General features: G+C 44.9%; 1 protein-coding gene across 10 annotated transcripts in view; it reads left to right on the top strand.

Annotated features, from left to right (window-relative positions):
• Window positions 1-22,451, top strand: part of LOC137244589 (leucine-rich repeat-containing protein 15) — an 80,150-nt gene that overhangs the window by 38,740 nt on the left and 18,959 nt on the right. For 6 of the 10 annotated variants that reach the window (XM_067773796.1, XM_067773798.1, XM_067773801.1 and 3 more), the window contains 6 exons: window positions 819-1,367; window positions 1,427-1,649; window positions 4,536-4,672; window positions 4,729-4,881; window positions 4,951-5,131; window positions 5,193-5,332. In XM_067773796.1, the coding sequence (XP_067629897.1) occupies window positions 971-1,367; window positions 1,427-1,649; window positions 4,536-4,672; window positions 4,729-4,881; window positions 4,951-5,131; window positions 5,193-5,332 (1,231 nt within the window). In that variant the 5' untranslated portion in view covers window positions 819-970. The remainder of the gene's footprint in view (window positions 1-818; window positions 1,368-1,426; window positions 1,650-4,535; window positions 4,673-4,728; window positions 4,882-4,950; window positions 5,132-5,192; window positions 5,333-22,451) is intronic. The other 4 variants (XM_067773802.1, XM_067773805.1, XM_067773803.1 and 1 more) reach the window with 3 other exon arrangements.

The following is a 22,451-nucleotide window of genomic DNA, read 5'->3' on the forward strand; positions in this document are numbered from 1 at the left end:
CTTTAAAAATTTTTTTGTATTTTTTCCGAAAAGTACATTTAAAAACAAATTTAAAAAAAAAGATCCCAAACGGTCAATTTTTGAAAAAATTATAGCATTTTGAAAAAACACCGTTTTTTTTTTTTTTTTAATTCATAACTTATTTTGAGTTGGACACCGTTTTTGTTTTCAAAATGCTACAACTTTTTCAAAAATTGACCGTTTCGGATCTTTTTTTTTAAATTTGTTTTTAAATGTACTTTTCGGAAAAAATACAAAAAAATGTTTAAAGTTTTTTTTTTTCAATTAAATAAAAAAAAAAAAAAAATCGGCCCATTTCGGGATTAGTGGGGATGATTACAGAATTGATTGAGGTTTTTTATGAGAAAAAAGAAAAAAATGGCGAAATTCGAAAAATCTCGAAAAACTGAAAAATTACAAAAAAAACTTTAAAAATTTTTTTGTAGTTTTTCCGAAAAGTACATTTAAAAATAATTTTTTAAAAAAAAAAAAGGTACCAAACGGTAACTTTTTGAAAAAGTTATAGCATTTTGAAAACAAAAACGGTGTTTTTTTTTAAATTCATAACTTTTTTTGAGTTGGATGAAAAAATTTGAAAAAATTCTGAAAAACGTCTTTCGTAAGCTAGAAAAAGAAGAAAAACTTTCAGCCAATTCTAAAGGGGTCGGATTCAAAATTGGTCGAAATGGGATGGAATACCCCATATACATAATTCGCACCCATCTTCTCACTGATTGATGCTTTTTTTCATTTATATTAAATACAGTTCATGCATTTGTTTGTTTGCTGTTGACATAAACTTTTGCTTTAACTTGCAGGCGTACAATAAAAGTAAATAGATTTGTTGCTGGCACTGGGTACGACTGACACAGAAGCACCATCCGATTAGATATTCAAGTACGTACGCGATTGAGATATTACTTAGTAAAAACTCAAACATCGGTAATAGGTGACTGTGAAATTTAGCAGGATGGCAACAGAGGCGACAGGAAAAATGCATATTCCTAGCAGATCTGTCTACGGCATCAGTTTTGTACTTTTGGCATTTGCTTATGGTGTACAACAAATTGTCGCTCAAAACCCGCCGCAGCAACAAGTATGTCCAGAGCAAGGTATTATTGCGCCTTGTATTTGTACGGTAAAGAAAAATGGATTGGATATTTTATGTGAATCGACCGATTTGACGCATATAACTAAATCGATGGGTACTTTAAAAGGACACAGTCCCATCATATTCTATTTAAAATTGCGCCACAATAATTTACCCAAGCTAGGGGGTTTCGTTTTCCTAGCACTGGACATTCGTCACTTAACGATTCACAATAGCAGTTTGGCATTAATAGAAGAGAATGCGCTCAGCTCATTGGGTATGTTATTTTCTTTCTTTTCTGAAAATTATCCCGGAAAATTACATTTAAAAATTTAGGCAACGGACTTACGCAGTTAGATGTTTCACTGAATCAAATGAAATCGGTACCATCGGCAGCCTTAAAGCACCTCTTCCGTTTATTGATCTTAAATTTGAATCATAACAAAATCACCGCTATACACAATAATGCATTTGATGGCTTGGAAACATTGGAAATACTGACATTGTATGAAAACAAAATTACCACAATTGAACCGGAAGCATTCAGAGGCATCGAAAAGTAAGTATCATTGAGTTAAAAGTTATTCACTGTGAAATAGTTTTTTTTTCTAAGCCAGAGTTTCGCTTCGAAATATTCTTATATATAAAATTCTCGTGTCACAATGTTTGTGGTTGAACTTCTTCGAAACGGCTCGACCAATTCCTATGAAATTTTGTGAGCGTATTGAGTAAAAAAGAGGGTGGTCCATGGTGGTTATTTTTTTATGAAACAGCATTCAAGAAAACATACAACCCTCTGGGACTGGGACAAGGGATGGAGAAGAATAAAAAGAACTACAGAAAAGAAAAAAGAGGGAAGGAGAAAGAGATAGGTGAAGGATAGATGAATCGGGGAGGTAGAGGGAAATGGAGCGAAAGAAAAAAGGGATGGAAAAGACGGAGAGGGAGAAAGAGACGCAGAGAGAGGAGCGAATAAAAGGAAAAAGAAACGGTGGAGGGAGGGGGAGGGGGTGAATAAGTTAAAACTTCTTTAAAGTTACACATATAGACCAAAGTAAGTGCAGATCAACGTCGCCGGGTGTGCTAGTTTTAATATAAAATCGAATTTATTTATGTATCCATACATCTTTAATTTTAAAACCTTAAACCTTAAACCCAAACAGACATGTATCCGATGATATCGAAAAGTGTACAAGCATATTTACAGCAGGATCGCAGCTATACCGATCTTTTTTGTGACTGATAACCGTTAGATCTCGCACCTAAATATTTTTGTCCCCAATCTTTGCTATTATTATCGGAAATGTCAATTGGAATGTCAATCGTCCACCCAAGTCGTCCTTTATCCTGTGTCTCTCTCCCATTGAGTGGAGGCCTCTGCTTTATTATGACATCAAATACTAGTGTCACCATCAGGGCTGCTCAAAATTTTGTATATGGAAGTGCGAATCACAATACATGTACAAATTTGTATGTGCACTGAAGCTTTTTTTGTATTTAAAAAAAATATATTTAAAAAATTTTACTTGTTTGAGGTCGGAATGAATATTTGGTTTCGTTGTACAAAATATTTGCTTAAAATATTACGTCAATAGTTATATCACCAACATACAAGAGCCAATAAATTTAATTCTGAAAGTAGCGAAAAATTACATTGACCTCTAGCCTCAAGTTTTGTGGGAACATATTCTATATACATATATCGTCCGAATTTGGGTTTCAATAATCATACTAAAAGTTAAGTTAGAGATTTCCGCGAATGTTGCATTGGAAATTAAATTTTAAAACTTTTGAAATGCTTAATTAGAGGGCTCCGCTTGGTTTGTTTTAAATTTGTGTTCAAATTTACATACATATTGTAACGAATTTTGTGAAATTCTGCTTATTTCAACCCTTCTGCAAATGTTCGAATCGCCAAACTGTTAAATAAATCACTCCAATATTCAGAATTGCAAACTGATCGTTATTTAGATTACTTTGGGAGTAGTACAATTACACTTCAATATCACGTACTTTACAATAGCGTGTGTTAATCAAACTGAATTACTGATTACCCAGATTGCGCTGCTTTTATACTCTCCGTTGCTTCGTTCGCATATTTCTCCTATGGTCTAGACATTTCACCTTCTAGAACTTTTGTATCTCCTGCTTGGTGAGTTACCAGCTATATAAGTACATGTGTATTTGTAGTTTATATCCATATGCGTGTGTATGTGTGAGTAACTACTTCGGCTGATGACTACATATGTGAGATATATGTGAGATAGCTCTTTGACGCCTTCTACACAAGTGTTGCTAGCTTTAATGTGTACACTTTCATAAGAGTTGCTGGTTCATGTTTTTGTTGTTGCGTGATTATTTACTAACAGCTTAGTGATGCTAATATTCGCCACAATACATTAGCAACATAGACTACTGAGGTGCTGAAATACCATTTGAATTTAATAAAATGTTTAACAAGTAAATGATATACATGGTTACTTTACTAATAGTTCGCCATCTATCTCTTTTACATGTTTTCAACTGGCGAATTTTATATGGCGATGTCCTGGGCGGTGGAAATTGTCCCCGCTGTTTTAACTTTTCACTAGTTCCGAACTATATACAAATTTCTTTTTGGTAATAGTGTTGAGAAAGAGGCATACTCATATGTAGCCACAGCTCGTTAAAGCTTGTATCAGTTTTTTTGTCGACTTTATAACTAAAAATCTAGTTATTAACGAACTAATAGTTATTTGACACTCTAGGTCTAGTTCTGAATCAGAATTCTGACTTCCCTTGAGGGTAATTAACTAATATCATATAGTTAGAATAGGCTCCTCTTGTTTTGGTACAGTTTTGCTTACATTCTTTGGTCATATGCCCCATATACATATTTCAGCTCCGTGGTCAATTATCTATTTTAATTTTATTTATGAGTCCATTTTGATTACAAATTTTTTTCAGTGCTATAATGTTTTTGAATAATTTTTAGTTGTCAAATTGTTAGTGTAAATTTTTTTATCATTCACAAGTGCCTAAGCTTCTTACTACGATTAGAGTAATCGTAATCGACCGAACTACGATCACGATTACAGTAATCTTAATTTAAAAAAAGTTTAAATTACGATTACTGTAATCGTAATCCTTATGGCCCAGCTCTGATCTTGAGTATAATCTAAAACTCTTTTAACCTTAGCGAGGCCCGATTGCTTATTTCCAGGGTTTTCTGAATGTTGACCTCGATGATAAGTTAAGCCTGGATATGGTGGAAGAGAAAAGCGTGAAGAAAAGCTAGTACTTTATTGATCTAACTTAGCATCGAGGGCTTCCTGAATCACTGTTATATAAAGCTTTTTAAGAGTTCTATGATTTCAAAGCAAAAACTTTGAACCCTACGCTCTTTAAATTTGTACTTTAAAATTCTAATAATTCAAGTAATCCAATACTTTGTTTAATTTTTAAGGAAACTTAAAAGATTAAATCTAGGTGGTAATGAGCTCACGGCGATCCCACAACAGGCTCTCTCGATACTTGAAACTGTGAAGAAATTGGAAATTCAAGAGAACAAAATTAGAGCTATACGTGAAGGCGACTTTGCAGGTGAGCGTTCCTTTTGTTGAAAGTGAAACTTTGTAAAAAAAACTCTATAATTTAAGGAATGGAAAGCTTGGACTCATTGATTTTGGCGCATAACATAATCACCACTGTTCCCCCTAATGTATTTTCTCAGCTAGGTTTATTGAACTCTTTGGAACTGGAGGGAAACAAAATAAGCACAATTGACAAGGATGCATTTAAGGGATTGGAAGGTTTAAGTCCACATTTAATAATGAATGAATAAACTTAAGCACCAACTAATTAAACTTTTAATATTTCAGAAAATCTTCAATATCTTCGGCTGGGCGACAACAACATCCAATCTATACCGAACGACGCCTTACGTCCATTGCATCGCTTGCGTCACTTAGATTTAAGGAACAACAATATAAGTTTTATTCAAGACGATGCTTTCACCGGTTATGGGGACTCGTTAACATTTCTCAATATCCAGAAGAACAAGTATAAAAATTACATTTAACAATCAAATAAAATTATTTTACTAATATAATTTTCTTCACAGCATAAAAGTGTTGCCGAGTATGATTTTTGAAAATCTCAACTCTCTTGAGACCCTCAATATGCAAAATAACAAATTGACGCGTATTCCACAAGATATTATGGAACCAATCACCGATACGTTGCGTATAATTGATATCACAGGTAAACTAAAATTACAACAATTCTTTACTTGTTAAGTTCGGGTAAATCTAAGCATTTCTACTCAGAGGTGCGTTTTTATACCCATACCGCCGTTGAATACTTTAAAATTTCGAGATCTAGCTTGACTTTGTTAGCTATACAACTTGGTTTTTAATGGAGTAAACATGTGCATTTTTATTATTTAAAATAGCTGACCCGGCAAGCATTGTTTTGCCAAAAACAGTATTTCTATTTAATGTTTTTTTAGTTCAATAGAAATAAAATAATTTAAACAAATTTTTAAGTTAAACGGTCTTATTGAAAACAATACTTACGTTAAATAATAATAATACTGTAACGAATTTTAGTGCAATTCCGCTTATTTGCAACCTTCTACTAACGTTCGAATCACTAAACTGTTGAATAAATAACTCCACTATTCAATAATGCAAACTGGCCTTTATTATACTCAGTTGAGCAGAGCTCACAGATTGTATTAACTTTGATTGGATAACGGTTGGTTGTACAGGTATAAAGGAATCGAGATAGATATAGACTTCCATATATCAAAATCATCAGTATCGAAAAAAAAATCGATTGAGCCATGTCCGTCCGTCCCTTAACACGATAACTTGAGTAAATTTTGAGGTATCTTGATGAAATTTGGTATGTAGGTTCCTGGGCACTCATCTCAGATCGCTATTTAACCCAGATAGTACCAATGTACTAAATATAGTACACCTAGATCATGTCGCGTCATGCTCGCATTTGAACTTTCTCGTTAGCGCGCAATGCAACAAAATGTTCACTGTGCTTGCAGCAGTCGTTAGACATACATCGCACGTTGGTGGCAGAGTTAAGATTTCGTGTTTTTTCTTGTCGAAGTTTGACAAAATTGCAAAATGCAAAATTTCCATATACGGTTCTAAAGGTAAGGCAATATAAAATATTGTAACGATTTTACTGCAAATCCTCTTATTTGCCCTTCTGCTAAGTTCGAATCACTAAACTGTTGAATAAATTACTCCAATATTGAATAATGGAAAAATGGCCTTTATTAAAGTACTTCACAATAACACTTATACTTTGCAACTAGCTTGCTTAACAACCAAACTGATTGATAGCTCAAATGAAATTCTACTATTGCCCGACAGATTGCGTGCTTAATCATTAACTGCTTTATAGCTCAAATCAAATTGAATTCCAGCGCCTCTACATTTGCTGCCTTTTATACTCTCTGATTTCAACTTTCGCATCTTCTAGGCGCTTCCATTTCCAGAATTTACTAGATGCCATCTGCTCTCAAACTTCTTAGCTGTAACTACAATTGCACGATTTTATAGCTTCTCTCATTGCACACTTTCAGGAGTATCTCAGATATATGCATGTGTTTGTGCATTGATTCTCCTCTGCTAGAATACGTACATGGTACATATGTGTAGACGCAATTCTTGTTTCGTTTATGTAGATACATAATGATTGATCTATGGATGTGCATGATATCACTGTTTAGCATCGGCTTAGAGATAGCAGCACCCCTTAGTTTTGCTAATATTCGTAACACTGCCCTCCACCTAAGTCAGATCGTCCCGATTAGACAAATCTGCCGATCTAAACGTTGCCAGCCTTTCCAAATGTACCACTTTCATTTTGTTTCGTGGTTTACCGATGGTTTGTATGCGGTACACTACATCGTTGATCCGTTTTACAACTTTGTATGGGCCTTCCCAATTACACTGCAATTTCGGGGACAAACCTTTTTTACGTTGTGGGTTGTATAATAGCACCAAATCTCCTTCTTGAAAACCTTCCGAATTAATTGCTTTATCGTATCTGGCTTTCATCTTGTCACTCATAATCTTTGTTCTTTGCCTTATCAGATCATGTATTTCTCTTAGCTTTTCTTCCAAATCACTAGTGGATTTCTTGACATTTCTCTCCGCATTGGCATCTATCCCAAACTTCAAATCAGCTGGCAGTCTAAGGTCATTGCCAAAAATTACTTTTGCAGGGGTTTGGCCCGTTGTCTCATGCACTGCTGATCGGTAAGCCATCAAGAATAATGGTATGCGGGTATCCCACTCTTTATGGTACTTGTCTGCTACTTTCCTTAAGTGCTCCTCCAATGTTCTATTGAATCGTTCTACCATACCATCGGATTGAGGATGCAATGCAGTTGTCCGTGTTTTTCGAATGCCCAATGATTTAAACATTTTCTGGAACACAGCTGATTCGAAATTCCTCCCTTGGTCAGAATTTAACTCCATTGGTACACCATACCTTGCAACCCAATTGTTTATAAACACTTCTGCTACTGTTTCTGCTTCTTGGTTTGGGATTGGGTATACCTCTGGGCATCTACTGAAATAATCCATAACCACCAGTACATATTTGTTTCCGTGGTTGCTAGTAGGAAATGGACCTGCGACATCCATGGCGATCCTTTCAAATGGTGCACCTGAAATATACTGCTTCATCTGGCCATGACTTCGTGTTTTGAGCCCCTTCGCTCTGTTGCAAACATCGCAGTGGGCAATCCACTCGGTGACCGACTGACGGCAACCAACCCAATAGAATCTCTGCTTAATTTTCTCGAGCGTGTTCGTGATTCCAAGATGACCTCCACTTGGACAATTATGCAGCTCGTTGAGCACGTCAGGAATCCTCTTTCTGGGAACAACTATCAGTTTCTTCTTGCATTTACCATCCTCACCTTCCCATACTCGACGAAGGCAACCGGATATCAATTCTAAACTGTTCCACTGTGCCCAATATGACTTCGCAATGGGATTCTCTGCTGACATGTCTTCTCTGTTTGGTCTTTCGTTTCGTTCGAGCCCTTGCATAACACGTGACAGATCTGTATCTTCTAGCTGACACTTTCCTAGCTGTTCCTTGTCCCATTCATCTGTGCCTGTTATAGTCATTAGCCGGACATCTATAATGTCTTCTTTAGCCTCGGCCTTTGAACAGTGCTTGCATTCCAAACTACATGGTCTTCGTGACATTGCATCAGCATTTCCATAACCTCATTTTTCCATCCTTATTCTTTACAAGTTGTGAGGACCAAATAAATCCTCATTAATTTGGCCCACACAAAACGACCCCACAACATATTTGACACGACATTAACACAACAAGTGGCCACAAAAGGCTCTAGCAACACGATCAACCAACAAGTCTCAGCAACACAACGAGCTGTGGCAACATTTAACAGCAACACGGCCAACCAACAAATCTCAGCAACACAACGAGCGCACGCAACCATTTGAGCTAGCAACACCAAACACAACCGCCATAAAAGGAGCGACACAGCAGCAAAGCAGTCAGTCAGCACGGAGCTGTGGTCGTGACCAGAGCTACTAGCGAAGTATATCCCTATTGCAGTTGACCTTCTCTATGCAATAGGAATCCACTTCATAGGAGCGAGTCGTGGAATGGTGATTGCGGTTGATCTTCTCTACGCATCACCCCCGAAGACCAAAGGCCCCGCCACAGTAACGCGCAACCGCGACAGGTGACGCCCGCTCACCTCCGCCAGTAGAAGTACGCCAGCAGAGGTCCGCCGACGCACAACGTAACCAAAGGCAGTCAGCACGCGGTTGTGGTTGCGACCGGAGCTACTATTGGAGCGCTCTGGAAGGCATATCGGTTTTGACCATTGCAAGCCAGTGCGTTTCATAGGAGAAAGTCGTGGACTGAAGATTGTGGGTAAGCAGGTTTTGACCGCTCTACAACGCTTTAGATCACGCTTGCTCCCTCGCAAGCAAACGCCCTCCACAGCATCGTGATCCCGCGCTCAGCCAAACGTCATCCGCGGCAGAAGTACGTCGGCAACCGCAGTAGGAGTGAGTCGAGGTGAAACGCAACAACGTGACTGTACCGAGGCTAACGGATCTCACCTAACGGGGCGCAAAGTTGCGACTGTCGCCTGAGCAGCAATTGAAGGGCATCTGAAAGGCGTATCGGTTTTGACCATCGCAAGACAGTTCCCGTCATAGGAGAGAGCCGTGGGTTGAGGATTGTGGGTAAGCTGGTTTTGACCGCTCTACAACGCCTTAAACTACGCTCGCTCTCCGCTAAGCGAAGGCCCACAAAGTCACGAGCCCGCGCGCCATCGCCATAAGCCTCGGCGGCAGAGTCACGCATACACACGGCGCCAGCAGAGTTACGCATACACACGACGCTGGCCACAGCAGAGTCACGCATACATACGACGTTGGCCGCAGCAGAGCTACGCAGATATACGACGTTGGCCACAGCAGAGTCGCGCATACACACGACGTTGTCAGCAGAGCCACCCATAAATACGACGCTGGAAGAGCCACGAATACGCGCGATGTTGACAGCAGTCAGTCAGCACGGAGCTGTGGTCGTGACCAGAGCTACTAGCGAAGTATATCCCTATTGCAGTTGATCTTCTCTATGCAATAGGAATCCACTTCATAGGAGCGAGTCGTGGAGCGGTGATTGCGGTTGATCTTCTCTACGCATCACCCCCAAAGGCCAAGGGCCCCGCCACAGTAACGCGCAACTGCGACAGGTGACACCCGCTCACCTCCGTCAGTAGAAGTACGCCGGCAGAGGCCGCAACAGAGCGGAAACGCACGTAAACCAGCGCAGAGCGCGGCAGCAAAGCGCAGCAGGGGTCCGCCGACGCACAACGTAACCAGGGTAAGCCAGCGCGAACCGCGGCAGCAGAGGTACGCCGACAGAGACCACGTCAACGCGGCGACGCATAGCGCAGCCAGGCTAAGCCAGCGCCAAGCGCGGCGGCAGAGCGCAGCAGAGGTACACCGACAGAGCATCGCCTCAGCAATACAAGTAAACGCCGACGTAAGGCGCGACAGAGTATCGCCCAGCAAATACGAGTAGACGCCGACGCAACGCGTGGCAGAGAATCACCCAGCAACCAGCAATACAAATAGACGCCGACGCAAGGCGCAGCAGAGTAGTACAAGTAAACGCCGACGTAAGGCGCGTCAAGGCACCGACGCCACATACTAACGGGATCCGTCTAACGGAACACGGCGACAGAGCATCGCCTCAGCAATACAAGTAGACGCCGACGTAAGGCGCGACAGAGCACCGCAGCAGAGAGAGACGCCGTCATAAGGCGCGTCAAGGCACCGACGCCACATACTAACGGGACCCAGCTAACGGAATACGGCCGGACCGCTAAGGCCCGCCACCGTAATCAAGGATACCGCAAGATAATCCAAGTAAAATTGAAGATTAAGTATACAAACACGTTTTATTTTATATTATAGAATTTAGAACCAATAAAGAGAGTGAAGTTTTTATATTAAATCGATTTTCAAGGTGCCCCTTTAATACAAATTTATTGTAAACGAACCCTGGGCACGGCGAGTATACCCCAGCAAATATCAAAGAAGCAACGGGGCACGAAAAAGCTTCGTTACAATTGGCGCCCGAGCAGGGACCCTGCAAATCGTACAACGTCAGAAGGAACATTCCTGACTAGAAACCTAACCGTAAAATGGCCGACCAGATTGATACCACGTGGTTAGACACAATTCCAAAGGAACAGCTGATATCCATCACACAGGAATTGGGTATTGAGCACACAGGCACCACCCGGGGGATCCGAAAGCGCATATCAGCTCTGGCTTCGAAAGCAAATGTTGACGCGGAAATCCACGAAAAATTTTTATCCCTACAAGCCACCTACAAGGAAACTACGCACATGAGCGACGTAAGTGAGGTTAAGACACCGACTCCGTCGAACGGAGGAGGCACACCGAAGGTCGCCGTTACAACAAACTCAATTCGCGTTTCCTCCCAGGAGTACAGTACGCACACAACAGTACTTACCATCAGGAATAGCGGTACCACCCAACGGTACATCTCAGGCACCTCCCAGGAGTACAGTACCCACACGACAGCACCTACCATCAGAAATTACGGCATCATCAACCGGCACATCTCAACCCACGCAACCGTACTTACCAGCGGGAATGACGGCACCAGCCATGAACTATACAGGCCAGGTAACTCAAGCACCGACCGTGGTGTTCGCGCCCATCATCGACCAGGTAAGAAAGTGGTCCGTAAAGTATGAAGGTGGACGGGACCCGTTAGCGTTCATGGAACTGTTAGAGGAGTTAGCCGAAGTATACGCGCTAAACGTGGCCTCCTGCCAAAAACCATGCCCGAGCTACTAGGGGGCGCCGCGCTACAATGGTACCGCAATAACAATGCGCACTGGGGAGAGTGGACAAGCTTCAATAAGGATTTTTTACGTTTCTTCCTACCAGTCAGGTACTTCGAGCGGCTCGACGACGACATACGCCAACGAAGGCAGCACAACAAGGAGAGGTATAAGGACTACGTACTAGGAATCCAGAGCTTGATGAGACACGCAGGGTACACCAGCGAACAGCAGCTGGAACGAATCTTCCGTAACAGCCACCCCGATTACCAACTTTACATCCGTCGGAGGGACTTCACTAATCTCGCAGAGCTCCTGACACTCGCCGAAGAATACGAGAACATACGCGAGGACTATCGAAGATCATCAGGCGGACATCACCGCGAAGTTACGCGATACATCGCCAGTGACACAACCCGGGTGTCACCATCAAAACCTGAAACACAACCACCACCACCACCGAACCTAACGAACCGCACGCCTCCAAGCAATCAGAGATACGACCCCAACGGCGTAGGCAGGAGATGCGGCGAACGAGGACATGACACCAATAGGTGCCGAAACCCACAGAAAATTTTTTGCTGGGAATGTGGCCGCAACGACATACGAACCATCGAATGCTGCCGCCGACGTCAGGGAAACGACAGAGGGCTCCACGAAGAAGAAGGCGCCGTGAGCCCAAGGGACATAGCGCCGAAACGGCAGTAACGATACCCAAGGAACCCAGCGCTGAAACGGCAGTAACAATGTACCAAGAGCATGATCGCCTCTACGCCGTAGCCAAGCTCGGCGCGGAATCAGCCGAGGCAGTCATCGACACAGGGGCATCAAGGAGTTTCGTCTCAAGCAGCTTAGCAGAACGTGTGGTGAACTCGGGAAGCGGAGAAATGGTGAGAGTGGCCACCAAAATAACGATGGCAAACGGGACTAGCACTACCATCTTCGACGCCATAAGGACTGAGGTACGCCTCGGAGAAGTGTCACTCCACACAGTTTTACACGTCATGCTCGGAGCGATCGACGACATCATACTGGGCCTAGATACGCTAGGAAGCATGGGAGCCACCATATCATGTGGAGAAGGCCACCTCGTGCTAACCAGACCCCTTGCCCAGCACACACCGAATCCGGGAGCCGCGCCAGAAACTATTCAGAGAACAACATCAGCCAGAACGGATATTGCCAGGTACGACAGCCCTGGGACTATTCCAAGTTCAATATCATCAAGAAAGAATATCGCCAGGTACGACAGCCCTGGGACTATTCAAAGTACACCATCAGCCAGAACGGATATCGCCAGGTACGACAGCCCTGGGACTATTCCAAGTTCAATATCATCAAGAAAGGATATCGCCAGGTACGACAGCCCTGGGACTATTCAAAGTACACCATCAGCCAGAACGGATATCGCCAGGTACGACAGCCCTGGGACTATTCCAAGTTCAATATCGTCAAGAAAGGATATCGCCAGGTACGACAGCCCTGGGACTATTCAAAGTACACCATCAGCCAGAACGGATATCGCCAGGTACGACAGCCCTGGGACTATTCAAAATTCAACATCATCAAGAACGGATATCGCCAGGTACGACAGCCCTGGGACTATTCAAAGTACACCATCAGCCAGAACGGATATCGCCAGGTACGACAGCCCTGGGACTATTCAAAATTCAACATCATCAAGAACGGATAACGCCGGGTACGACACTCCTGGAGCCTCATCTGGAACCATTCAGAGTATAACAGCACCGAGCAGCAGTTACTTCAAGCACGACGGCATTATGCAAAACAACGATGACGACATACAAGAAGAAGCGGAACGAGTGCGCGGTTTTCTAGCAAATGAACTCCGAAAATTCGAGAGCATGAGTGGGGTGACGACAATAGCCGAGCACAGGATTATCCTGACGGACAACCGCCCTATCAAGCAACGTTACTTCCCACGCCATCCAGCTATGCAGACCATCATCAACAACGAAATTGACGAATTACTTCAGAAAGGATGCATCGAGCCATCCTGTAGCCCACACAGCGCACCAATCGTACTAGCCAAGAAGAAAAACGGGAAGTGGAGGTTATGCGTGGAATATCGGCAGCTTAACGCCCGATCCGTACCCGACGCGTACCCCTTACCCAGAATACAACATATATTGGATAAGCTACGACGGGCGTGGTATATCAGCAGTTTGGATTTGAAAAATGGCTACTGGAAAATACCACTGGAGCCCCAGAGCCGTCCCTACACAGCTTTCACGGTACCGGGACGCGGGTTATTCCAGTGGCGCGTTATGCCGTTCGGCCTACACTCCGCACCTGCAACGTTTCAAAGAGCACTAGATCAGGTTATCGGACCGGAGATGGAACCCTACGCTTTCGCTTACCTCGATGACATAATCATCATAGGATCCACCTTGGAGGAGCACATTCGCAACCTGAAAGAAGTGATGCTACGACTACAGCGCGCCAACCTCAGAATAAACCCGGAGAAATGCGAGTTTTTCAAGAAAGAAATTCGATACCTAGGACACGTAGTAAGCGACAGGGGAATTCACACCGACCCCGAGAAAGTTGCAGCCATCAAAGTCCTGAAACCACCAACGAACGCGAAAGAGGTGCGTCAATATCTCGGTATAGCATCTTGGTACCGACGATTCGTGCCCGACTTCGCGACGATCAGCCAGCCACTCACAACCCTGCTGAAAAAGGGCAAACACTGGAAGTGGGGAGCCGAACAACAGGAAGACTTCGAGGTCTTAAAGCAAAAACTAACGGAAGCACCGATACTTGCCTGTCCGGACTTCACCAAGACCTTCACCTTGCAAACGGACGCAAGCAATTTCGGGCTAGGCGCCGTATTGACTCAGGATTTGGAAGGCGGGGAACGCGTGATCGCCTACGTCAGCAGGAAACTCAACAAGGCGGAAACCAACTACTCGCCTACCGAGAAGGAATGCCTCGCGATCGTCTGGGGAATACGCAAGATGAGGCCATACTTGGAAGGGTACCGATTCAGGGTAATCACGAACCATATGTCTCTAAAGTGGCTAAACTCCATCGAAAGCCCCTCCGGCCGTATAGCACGATGGGCCTTGGAACTTCAGCAGCACACCTTCGACATAGAGTACAGGAAAGGAAAGCTGAACCTGGTAGCGGATGCACTATCACGACAGCCACTGGAGACCCTACGACTGGCAACGACAACAGAGCGACCATGCAAGTGGTGGCACAAGCGCGTGAATGAAGTGCGCACTAACCCCGAGAAATATTCTGACTACATGATACAAGATGGACAACTGTACCGCCATATTCCCTGCCGGTCACAAGATGAGGAAGCGGTACCTTGGAAACTTTGTGTACCCACACCACTGCGATAACGAGTATTAGAAGAAAATCACAATATACCAAGCGCTGGACACATGGGCATCCGCCGGACAGTAGCGCGGATTGCCAACCGGTACTACTGGCCCGGCATGTTTCGGGACATCAGTCGATACGTATGACAGTGCGAGTATTGCCAGAAGTACAAGGAAACACAGCAGAAGCCGGCCGGAAAGATGCTCACACAAGTGGCCCAAGAACCATTCGCCACGGTATGCGTCGATTTCGTTGGACCACTCCCACGATCCGCACACGGGAACACGATGCTACTAGTATTTTTCGACCGCTTCAGCAAATGGGTGGAACTGGTCCCCATGAGGCGTGCGACAGCAGAAGGCCTACGCCGTGCGTTCAGAGAACGCATCCTCGCAAGATTTGGTGCTCCCAAGATACTTATATCGGACAATGGCGTCCAGTTCACCAGCACAATGTGGCAGCGTTACCTCAGGGAAATGGGGATACGACAACAATTCACGGCGCCCTACACCCCGCAAAAAACCCGACGGAACGGGCGAACAGGACAATCAAGAGAATCATAGCACAACTCACCAGGTCGCAGCACAACAGATGGGACGACCGTCTCCCAGAAATCGAGCTGGCCATCAACACCAGTGTGACCGCGTCCACAGGATACAGTCCAGCCTTCCCCGTACAAGGACGGGAAGCGCGACTACCAGGGGCATTGTTTGACGATGTTAACCTGGGGACGGGCACAGCTACCACAACGGCAGAAGAGAAATCTGACAGAATGCAAGAGGCATTCAGAATAGTGAGGCAGAACATGGAACGAGCAGCGGCAGATCAAGCACGGCACTACAATTTACGGCGGAGAAAATGGACCCCCGTAGTCGGCGAACTAGTGCTCGCAAAGGAACACCATCTCTCCAAGGCCGGCGAAAATTTCGCGGCAAAGTTGGCCCCCAAATATGACGGACCCTACCAGATCCTAGGATATGTATCACCAGTGATACTCAAAGTACGAAAAACCAACGGCGGGAAGGAGAAAACGGTCAATATTGGGGAGCTAAAGCCATATCATGCAGCAAAGACCATCGCGGGAAATTAAAATAAATTCAGGGAAAATAATCTAATCAATATCAAGGATGGGAGGATAAGCAAGCACCGGTCATTCTATCGCAAACCACCGAGGCGACAACACGTTCTTTTGCTACGAATTTCTGTTCCAAAAAAAAAAAAAAAACCAACAACCTAAGATGGAGAGCCATAACGCCAAACTAAACAACAGCGTCAAGCGTATGCGCCAGCATTACGAGGAGGAGGAAGCAAAGCGCCCCAGGGTAGTACTGCTGGAAGGAGCTACCGGCGCCGACGTCAGCAACACGCGTGGAACCACACGTACGCTGACGTCGCACGCAACGTTACACCACCAAGCGCTACTGGCGCCGACGTCAGCAACACGCGTGCAACTAAGCGCGAAAACACGTACGCTGACGTCGCACGTATCATCACACCACCGAACACCACAGGCGGCGACGTCAACAACATGCGTGCAACTACACACGCAAACACGTACGCTGACGCCGCACGCACTATTACATCACCAAACACTGCAGACACCTACACCAACACCACGAACACCGAGTCAGCCGCAGCCGCAGCCGCAGCTTATGCCAGCACCAACATCAGACGCGCGGCGGAAGCAGCCAGACGGGCAACGGAACACGTGACACGCACCACGCGCATATCTAAATGGGAGGAAGTCGCGGCCAAGGCCCACAACAAGACCAGCACATCACCACTAACAGCCACACTGGGCACCGAGGGCTAAATTTCTGAAGTGGGGGGAGGGGGGGGGGGGGAGTGTGAGGACCAAATAAATCCTCATTAATTTGGCCCACACAAAACGACCCCACAACATATTTGACACGACATTAACACAACAAGTGGCCACAAAAGGCTCTAGCAATACGATCAACCAATAAGTCTCAGCAACACACCGAGCGGTCGCAACATTTAACAGCAACACGGCCAACCAACAAATCTCAGCAACACAACGAGCGCACGCAACCATTTGAGCTAGCAACACCAAACACAACAGCCATAAAGGGAGCGACACAGCAGCAAAGCAGTCAGTCAGCACGGATCTGTGGTCGTGACCAGAGCTACTAGCGAAGTATATCCCTATTGCAGTTGACCTTCTCTATGCAATAGGAATCCACTTCATAGGAGCGAGTCGTGGAATGGTGATTGCGGTTGATCTTCTCTACGCATCACCCCCGAAGACCAAAGGCCCCGCCACAGTAACGCGCAACCGCGACAGGTGACGCCCGCTCACCTCCGCCAGTAGAAGTACGCCAGCAGAGGTCCGCCGACGCACAACGTAACCAAAGGCAGTCAGCACGCGGTTGTGGTTGCGACCGGAGCTACTATTGGAGCGCTCTGGAAGGCATATCGGTTTTGACTATTGCAAGCCAGTGCGTTTCATAGGAGAAAGTCGTGGACTGAAGATTGTGGGTAAGCAGGTTTTGACCGCTCTACAACGCTTTAGATCACGCTTGCTCCCTCGCAAGCAAACGCCCTCCACAGCATCGTGATCCCGCGCTCAGCCAAACGTCATCCGCGGCAGAAGTACGTCGGCAACCGCAGTAGGAGTGAGTCGAGGTGAAACGCAACAACGTGACTGTACCGAGGCTAACGGATCTCACCTAACGGGGCGCAAAGTTGCGACTGTCGCCTGAGCAGCAATTGAAGGGCATCTGAAAGGCGTATCGGTTTTGACCATCGCAAGACAGTTCCCGTCATAGGAGAGAGCCGTGGGTTGAGGATTGTGGGTAAGCTGGTTTTGACCGCTCTACAACGCCTTAAACTACGCTCGCTCCCCGCTAAGCGAAGGCCCACAACGTCACGAGCCCGCGCGCCATCGCCATAAGCCTCGGCGGCAGAGTCACGCATACACACGGCGCCAGCAGAGTTACGCATACACACGACGCTGGCCACAGCAGAGTCATGCTTACATACGACGTTGGTCGCAGCAGAGCTACGCAGATATCCGACGTTGGCCACAGCAGAGTCGCGCATACACACGACGTTGGCAGCAGAGCCACCCATAAATACGACGCTGGCAGAGCCACGAATACGCGCGACGTTGACAGCAGTCAGTCAGAACGGAGCTGTGGTCGTGACTAGAGCTACTAGCGAAGTATATCCCTATTGCAGTTGATCTTCTCTATGCAATAGCAATCCACTTCATAGGAGCGAGTCGTGGAGCGGTGATTGCGGTTGATCTTCTCTACGCATCACCTCCAAAGACCAAAGGCCCCGCCACAGTAACGCGCAACCGCGACAGGTGACACCCGCTCACCTCCGTCAGTAGAAGTACGCCGGCAGAGGCCGCAACAGAGCGGCAACGCACGTAAACCAGCGCAGAGCGCGGCAGCAAAGCGCAGCAGGGGTCCGCCGACGCACAACGCAACCAGGGTAAGCCAGCGCGAACCGCGGCAGCAGAGGTACACCGACAGAGACCACGTCAACGCGGCGACGCATAGCGCAGCCAGGCTAAGCCAGCGCCAAGCGCGGCGGCAGAGCGCAGCAGAGGTAACCCGACAGAGCATCGCCTCAGCAATACAAGTAAACGCCGACGTAGGGCGCGACAGAGTATCGCCCAGCAAATACGAGTAGACGCCGACGCAAGGCGTGGCAGAGAATCACCCAGCAACCAGCAATACAAATAGACGCCGACGCAAGGCGCAGCAGAGTAGTACAAGTAAACGCCGAAGTAAGGCGCGTCAAGGCACCGACGCCACATACTAACGGGATCCGTCTAACGGAACACGGCGACAGAGCATCGCCTCAGCAATACAAGTAGACGCCGACGTAAGGCGCGACAGAGCACCGCAGCCGGTGAGAGTGAAGTTTTTATATTAAATCGATTTGCAAGGTGCCCCTTTAATACAAATTTATTGTAAACGAACCCTGGGCACGGCGAGTATACCCCAGCAAATATCAAAGAAGCAACGGGGCACGAAAAAGCTTCGTTACAAAGTACTACCGGTGAGCTCCATGGAATAGCTGATCGTTCGATGACGCCGCTGTCGCTCATTTCTTGCATGATTTGACTCACAACTTCCCGCTTCGCCAGTAGAACACTACGTGGAGCTTGACGGATCGGCCTCGCATCTCCAGTGTCAATTTGATGTTTCACAACATTGGTGCGGCCTGGTTTGGAACCATCCTGGTCAAATATGTTCGCGTACTTTAGGAGCAGTTGTTTTGCCTTACTCTGATAGGCTTCCTCTAGCCCCTGCGTCCATGCGGTGATGTCATTTGAAAGATCAGTATTACTAGATGAAACGTGTTCCTGGAGCTGTTCACAGTTAATAACTACTTCGGCCTCTTGGCATCTTCCTAAAATAGCTCCTTTGGTCAAATTGAATGGTGACTTGAACCCATTGAGTACTCTTACCGGAATACGTCCATCTTGTTTTGTCATAGCCAGGTTTTTCCTACAAGTATGTTCAGTGCTGATTTATTTGCTGCTTCGACAACCCACAATTTGTTTGTCCCATAATCTCAATCAATCCTTGCCCAGATGACTGCTTCTGATTTTGGTGGTATTTGCTGACTCTCTTCCACCAGCACTCGCTTACTGCTGTAGCCTCTCTCGTAGCCGAACCTAAGTGGCACATCCATGTTTTTATATCGCATCTTCTTGCTTTGCATATCGATTTTGATGCCTTGGTTGATTAAGAAGTCCACTCCAATTATGATTTCATCAACAATACCTGCCACTATAAAATTGTGTAGTACCGTGACGTTCCCAATTGCTACTTCACATTCTACTTCTCCAATTACGTGGGTGTCCTCTCCCGTGGCTGTACGTAATTTTGCTCCAAGCAATGGTCTTATCTTCTTGTTGACTAAATCTGATCGAATGATGGAATGGGATGCACCCGTATCTACAGTCAGTAACCGTTCCTTTCCATCCACAGACAGTAAGATTGCTTGACCTTCTTCCAATTTGCGAGATAGAGATTATGGGGCATTCAATTGGGGGCGCCAGCTGTCGCCCCTTGCGGCTGACTCGCTTTAGCTTAACGATTGAGTGGGCTCGGAGATTTGCTCATCTCCTTCAGCTCTGCGTCTACGGCCACCCACATTGTTGGAGCTATTGGGACCGGTGCTGCAATGTCGTGCAATATGACCTGAGTTGCCGCACTTGAAACATTTAATAACACCGGCATTCTTCTGTTGTGATCCCTTCAGTGCTTCCAAAATTGTTTCTACCCAATCTGGTCTTTCCACTTCCACACGATGAGTTTTGTATGCTGGTTTACTCAATAGTGAGGCAGTTTACTGAGTCAATGCATGTGATACCGTTTCTGCAAATGTTGGCTTTGGGTTTGCGTATGTGGCTCGCTTCGTTTCGACGTCCCGTATGCCATTTATAAAGCTCTGAATTTTTACCCTTTCAGTGTATTCCACGGGTGCGTCGGCATTCGCCAATTGTGCAAGCCTTTCGACATCTGACGCAAACTCCTGCAAAGTCTCATTAGCTTTTTGGTAGCGGTTTTGCAACTCTATTTGGTGTATATGCTTCCTGTGTTCGCTTCCTTATCGCCTCTCTAGAGCGCTCATTAATGTTTCGTAGTTGTTCCGCTCTCCCTCGGGGATAGTCTGTAGGATTTCAGCAGCAGATCCTTTCAATGCCACGAACAGTGCAGCAACTTTATCTTCAGCACTCCAGTTGTTCACTGTTGCGGTTTTCTCAAACTGAATCTTAAACACCTGGAAAGGAGCAGAACCGTCAAAGGATGGTGTTTTTACCTTTGGAATACTCGCTGAAACAGCTGGGCGATTCATTTGCAACTCCTGTATACGACCTCTCAAAGCTTCTATCTCGGCATCAATTTTTTCCTCGAGCTGCACAATTTTTGTATCCTGTGCTTCCAGCTTTGATGTTACCCTTATCTCCTGTGCCTCCAGCTGCGAGGATATGCGGGCCTCCTTTGCTTTCAACTGCTCAGCCAACTGAGATGTCATACATATATGTTTTTTGCTCTTCCAGTTGAGTTTCTATCTTGGATGTAATCTGTGTCGACATTTCTGACATACGCGTTTCTTGTGCTTCAATCTTCGATGTAATCTGTGTCGACATTTCTGACATACGCGTTTCTTGTGCTTCAATCTTCGATGTTATTCGTGTCTCTTGGGATTCCATCTGAGATGATACCGTCGATGTTTGAGCAGATATTGCAGCCAAAATCATGTTCAAGTCTGTGCTCGTAACTGTCTGCGATGTTTCGTTTTCTCTTCAATTTTTGTTGTTGTCTCGTCCCCATCAGGATAAAAGACATACTCGTCCACATCAATTCCTTCTGCTTCCATTGCCTCTCATAGTCGTGCCTGAAGTTCGAGTTTAACGCCGCTTGTATTCAATCCACGGCTCTCCAACTCCTTTAGTTGCTGGATCTTCAATTCACTGAACTTTGCCATGTCCTTGTTGTCCTCTGGAATTTATTCAACAATTCCTCTTCTGACACCAATTGTAAAGATTTTACTGCAAATCCTCTTATTTGCCCTTCTGCTAAGTTCGAATCACTAAACTGTTGAATAAATTACTCCAATATTGAATAATGGAAAAATGGTCTTTATTAAAGTACTTTACAATAACACTTATACTTTGCAACTAGCTTGCTTAACAACCAAACTGATTGATAGCTCAAATGAAATTCTACTATTGCCCGACAGATTGCGTGCTTAATCAAGAACTGCTTGATAGCTCAAATCAAACTGAATTCCAGCGCCTCTACATTTGCTGCCTTTTATACTCTCTGATTTCAACGTTCGCATCTTCTAGGCGCTTCCATTTCCAGAATCTAATAGATGCCATCAGCTCTCAAACTTTTCAGCTGTAACTACAATTGCACGATTTTATAGCTTCTGTCATTGCATACTTTCAGGAGTATCTCAGATATATGCATGTGTTTGTGCATTGATTCTCCGCTGCTCGTATACGTACACGGTACATATGTGTAGATGCAATTATTGTTTCGTTTATGTAGATACATAATGATTGATCTATGGATGTTCATGATATTACTGTTTAGCATCGGCTTAGAGATAGCAGCACCCCTTAGTTTTTCTAATATTCGTAACAATATTATTTTAGATAAAAATGAAAAATTTTATAGGTAGGTTGAAGAAAGATATCCAATATTTCAGTATAGTATTAAAAACTTAGGTTTTTTTAAAAAATGTTATCTATTTCGGCTAAACAAACTAGGGTGTACTATATTTAGTACATTGGGACTATATGCGTTGTGTTTGTCATTATTTCATAGGGGCGTTTCACTTAACGAAGTACTTGCTATTTTGGAGGATGACGATGATAATGGGAATAGAGTTGAAGAAATTTGTATTTTTCCTCCAATTGATGCAGCGGATGAATTGACAGATAAAGGCTCCGGGGACGAGGACTATCTGCAGATAGATAACCTTCCAGCTTCTCAACTGCGGGCTCCAGCAGAAGTTGTATTGAAGGAAGACACGCCGAGCATACTGTTGTACGATATGGGTATCAGATGATTCCAATGACGACTTGCCATTGAGCGAGCTAGAAAAAAAGCAGAA

This window comes from Eurosta solidaginis, chromosome 3, assembly GCF_040869045.1.
Source record: "Eurosta solidaginis isolate ZX-2024a chromosome 3, ASM4086904v1, whole genome shotgun sequence".
NCBI lineage: Eukaryota > Metazoa > Arthropoda > Insecta > Diptera > Tephritidae > Eurosta > Eurosta solidaginis.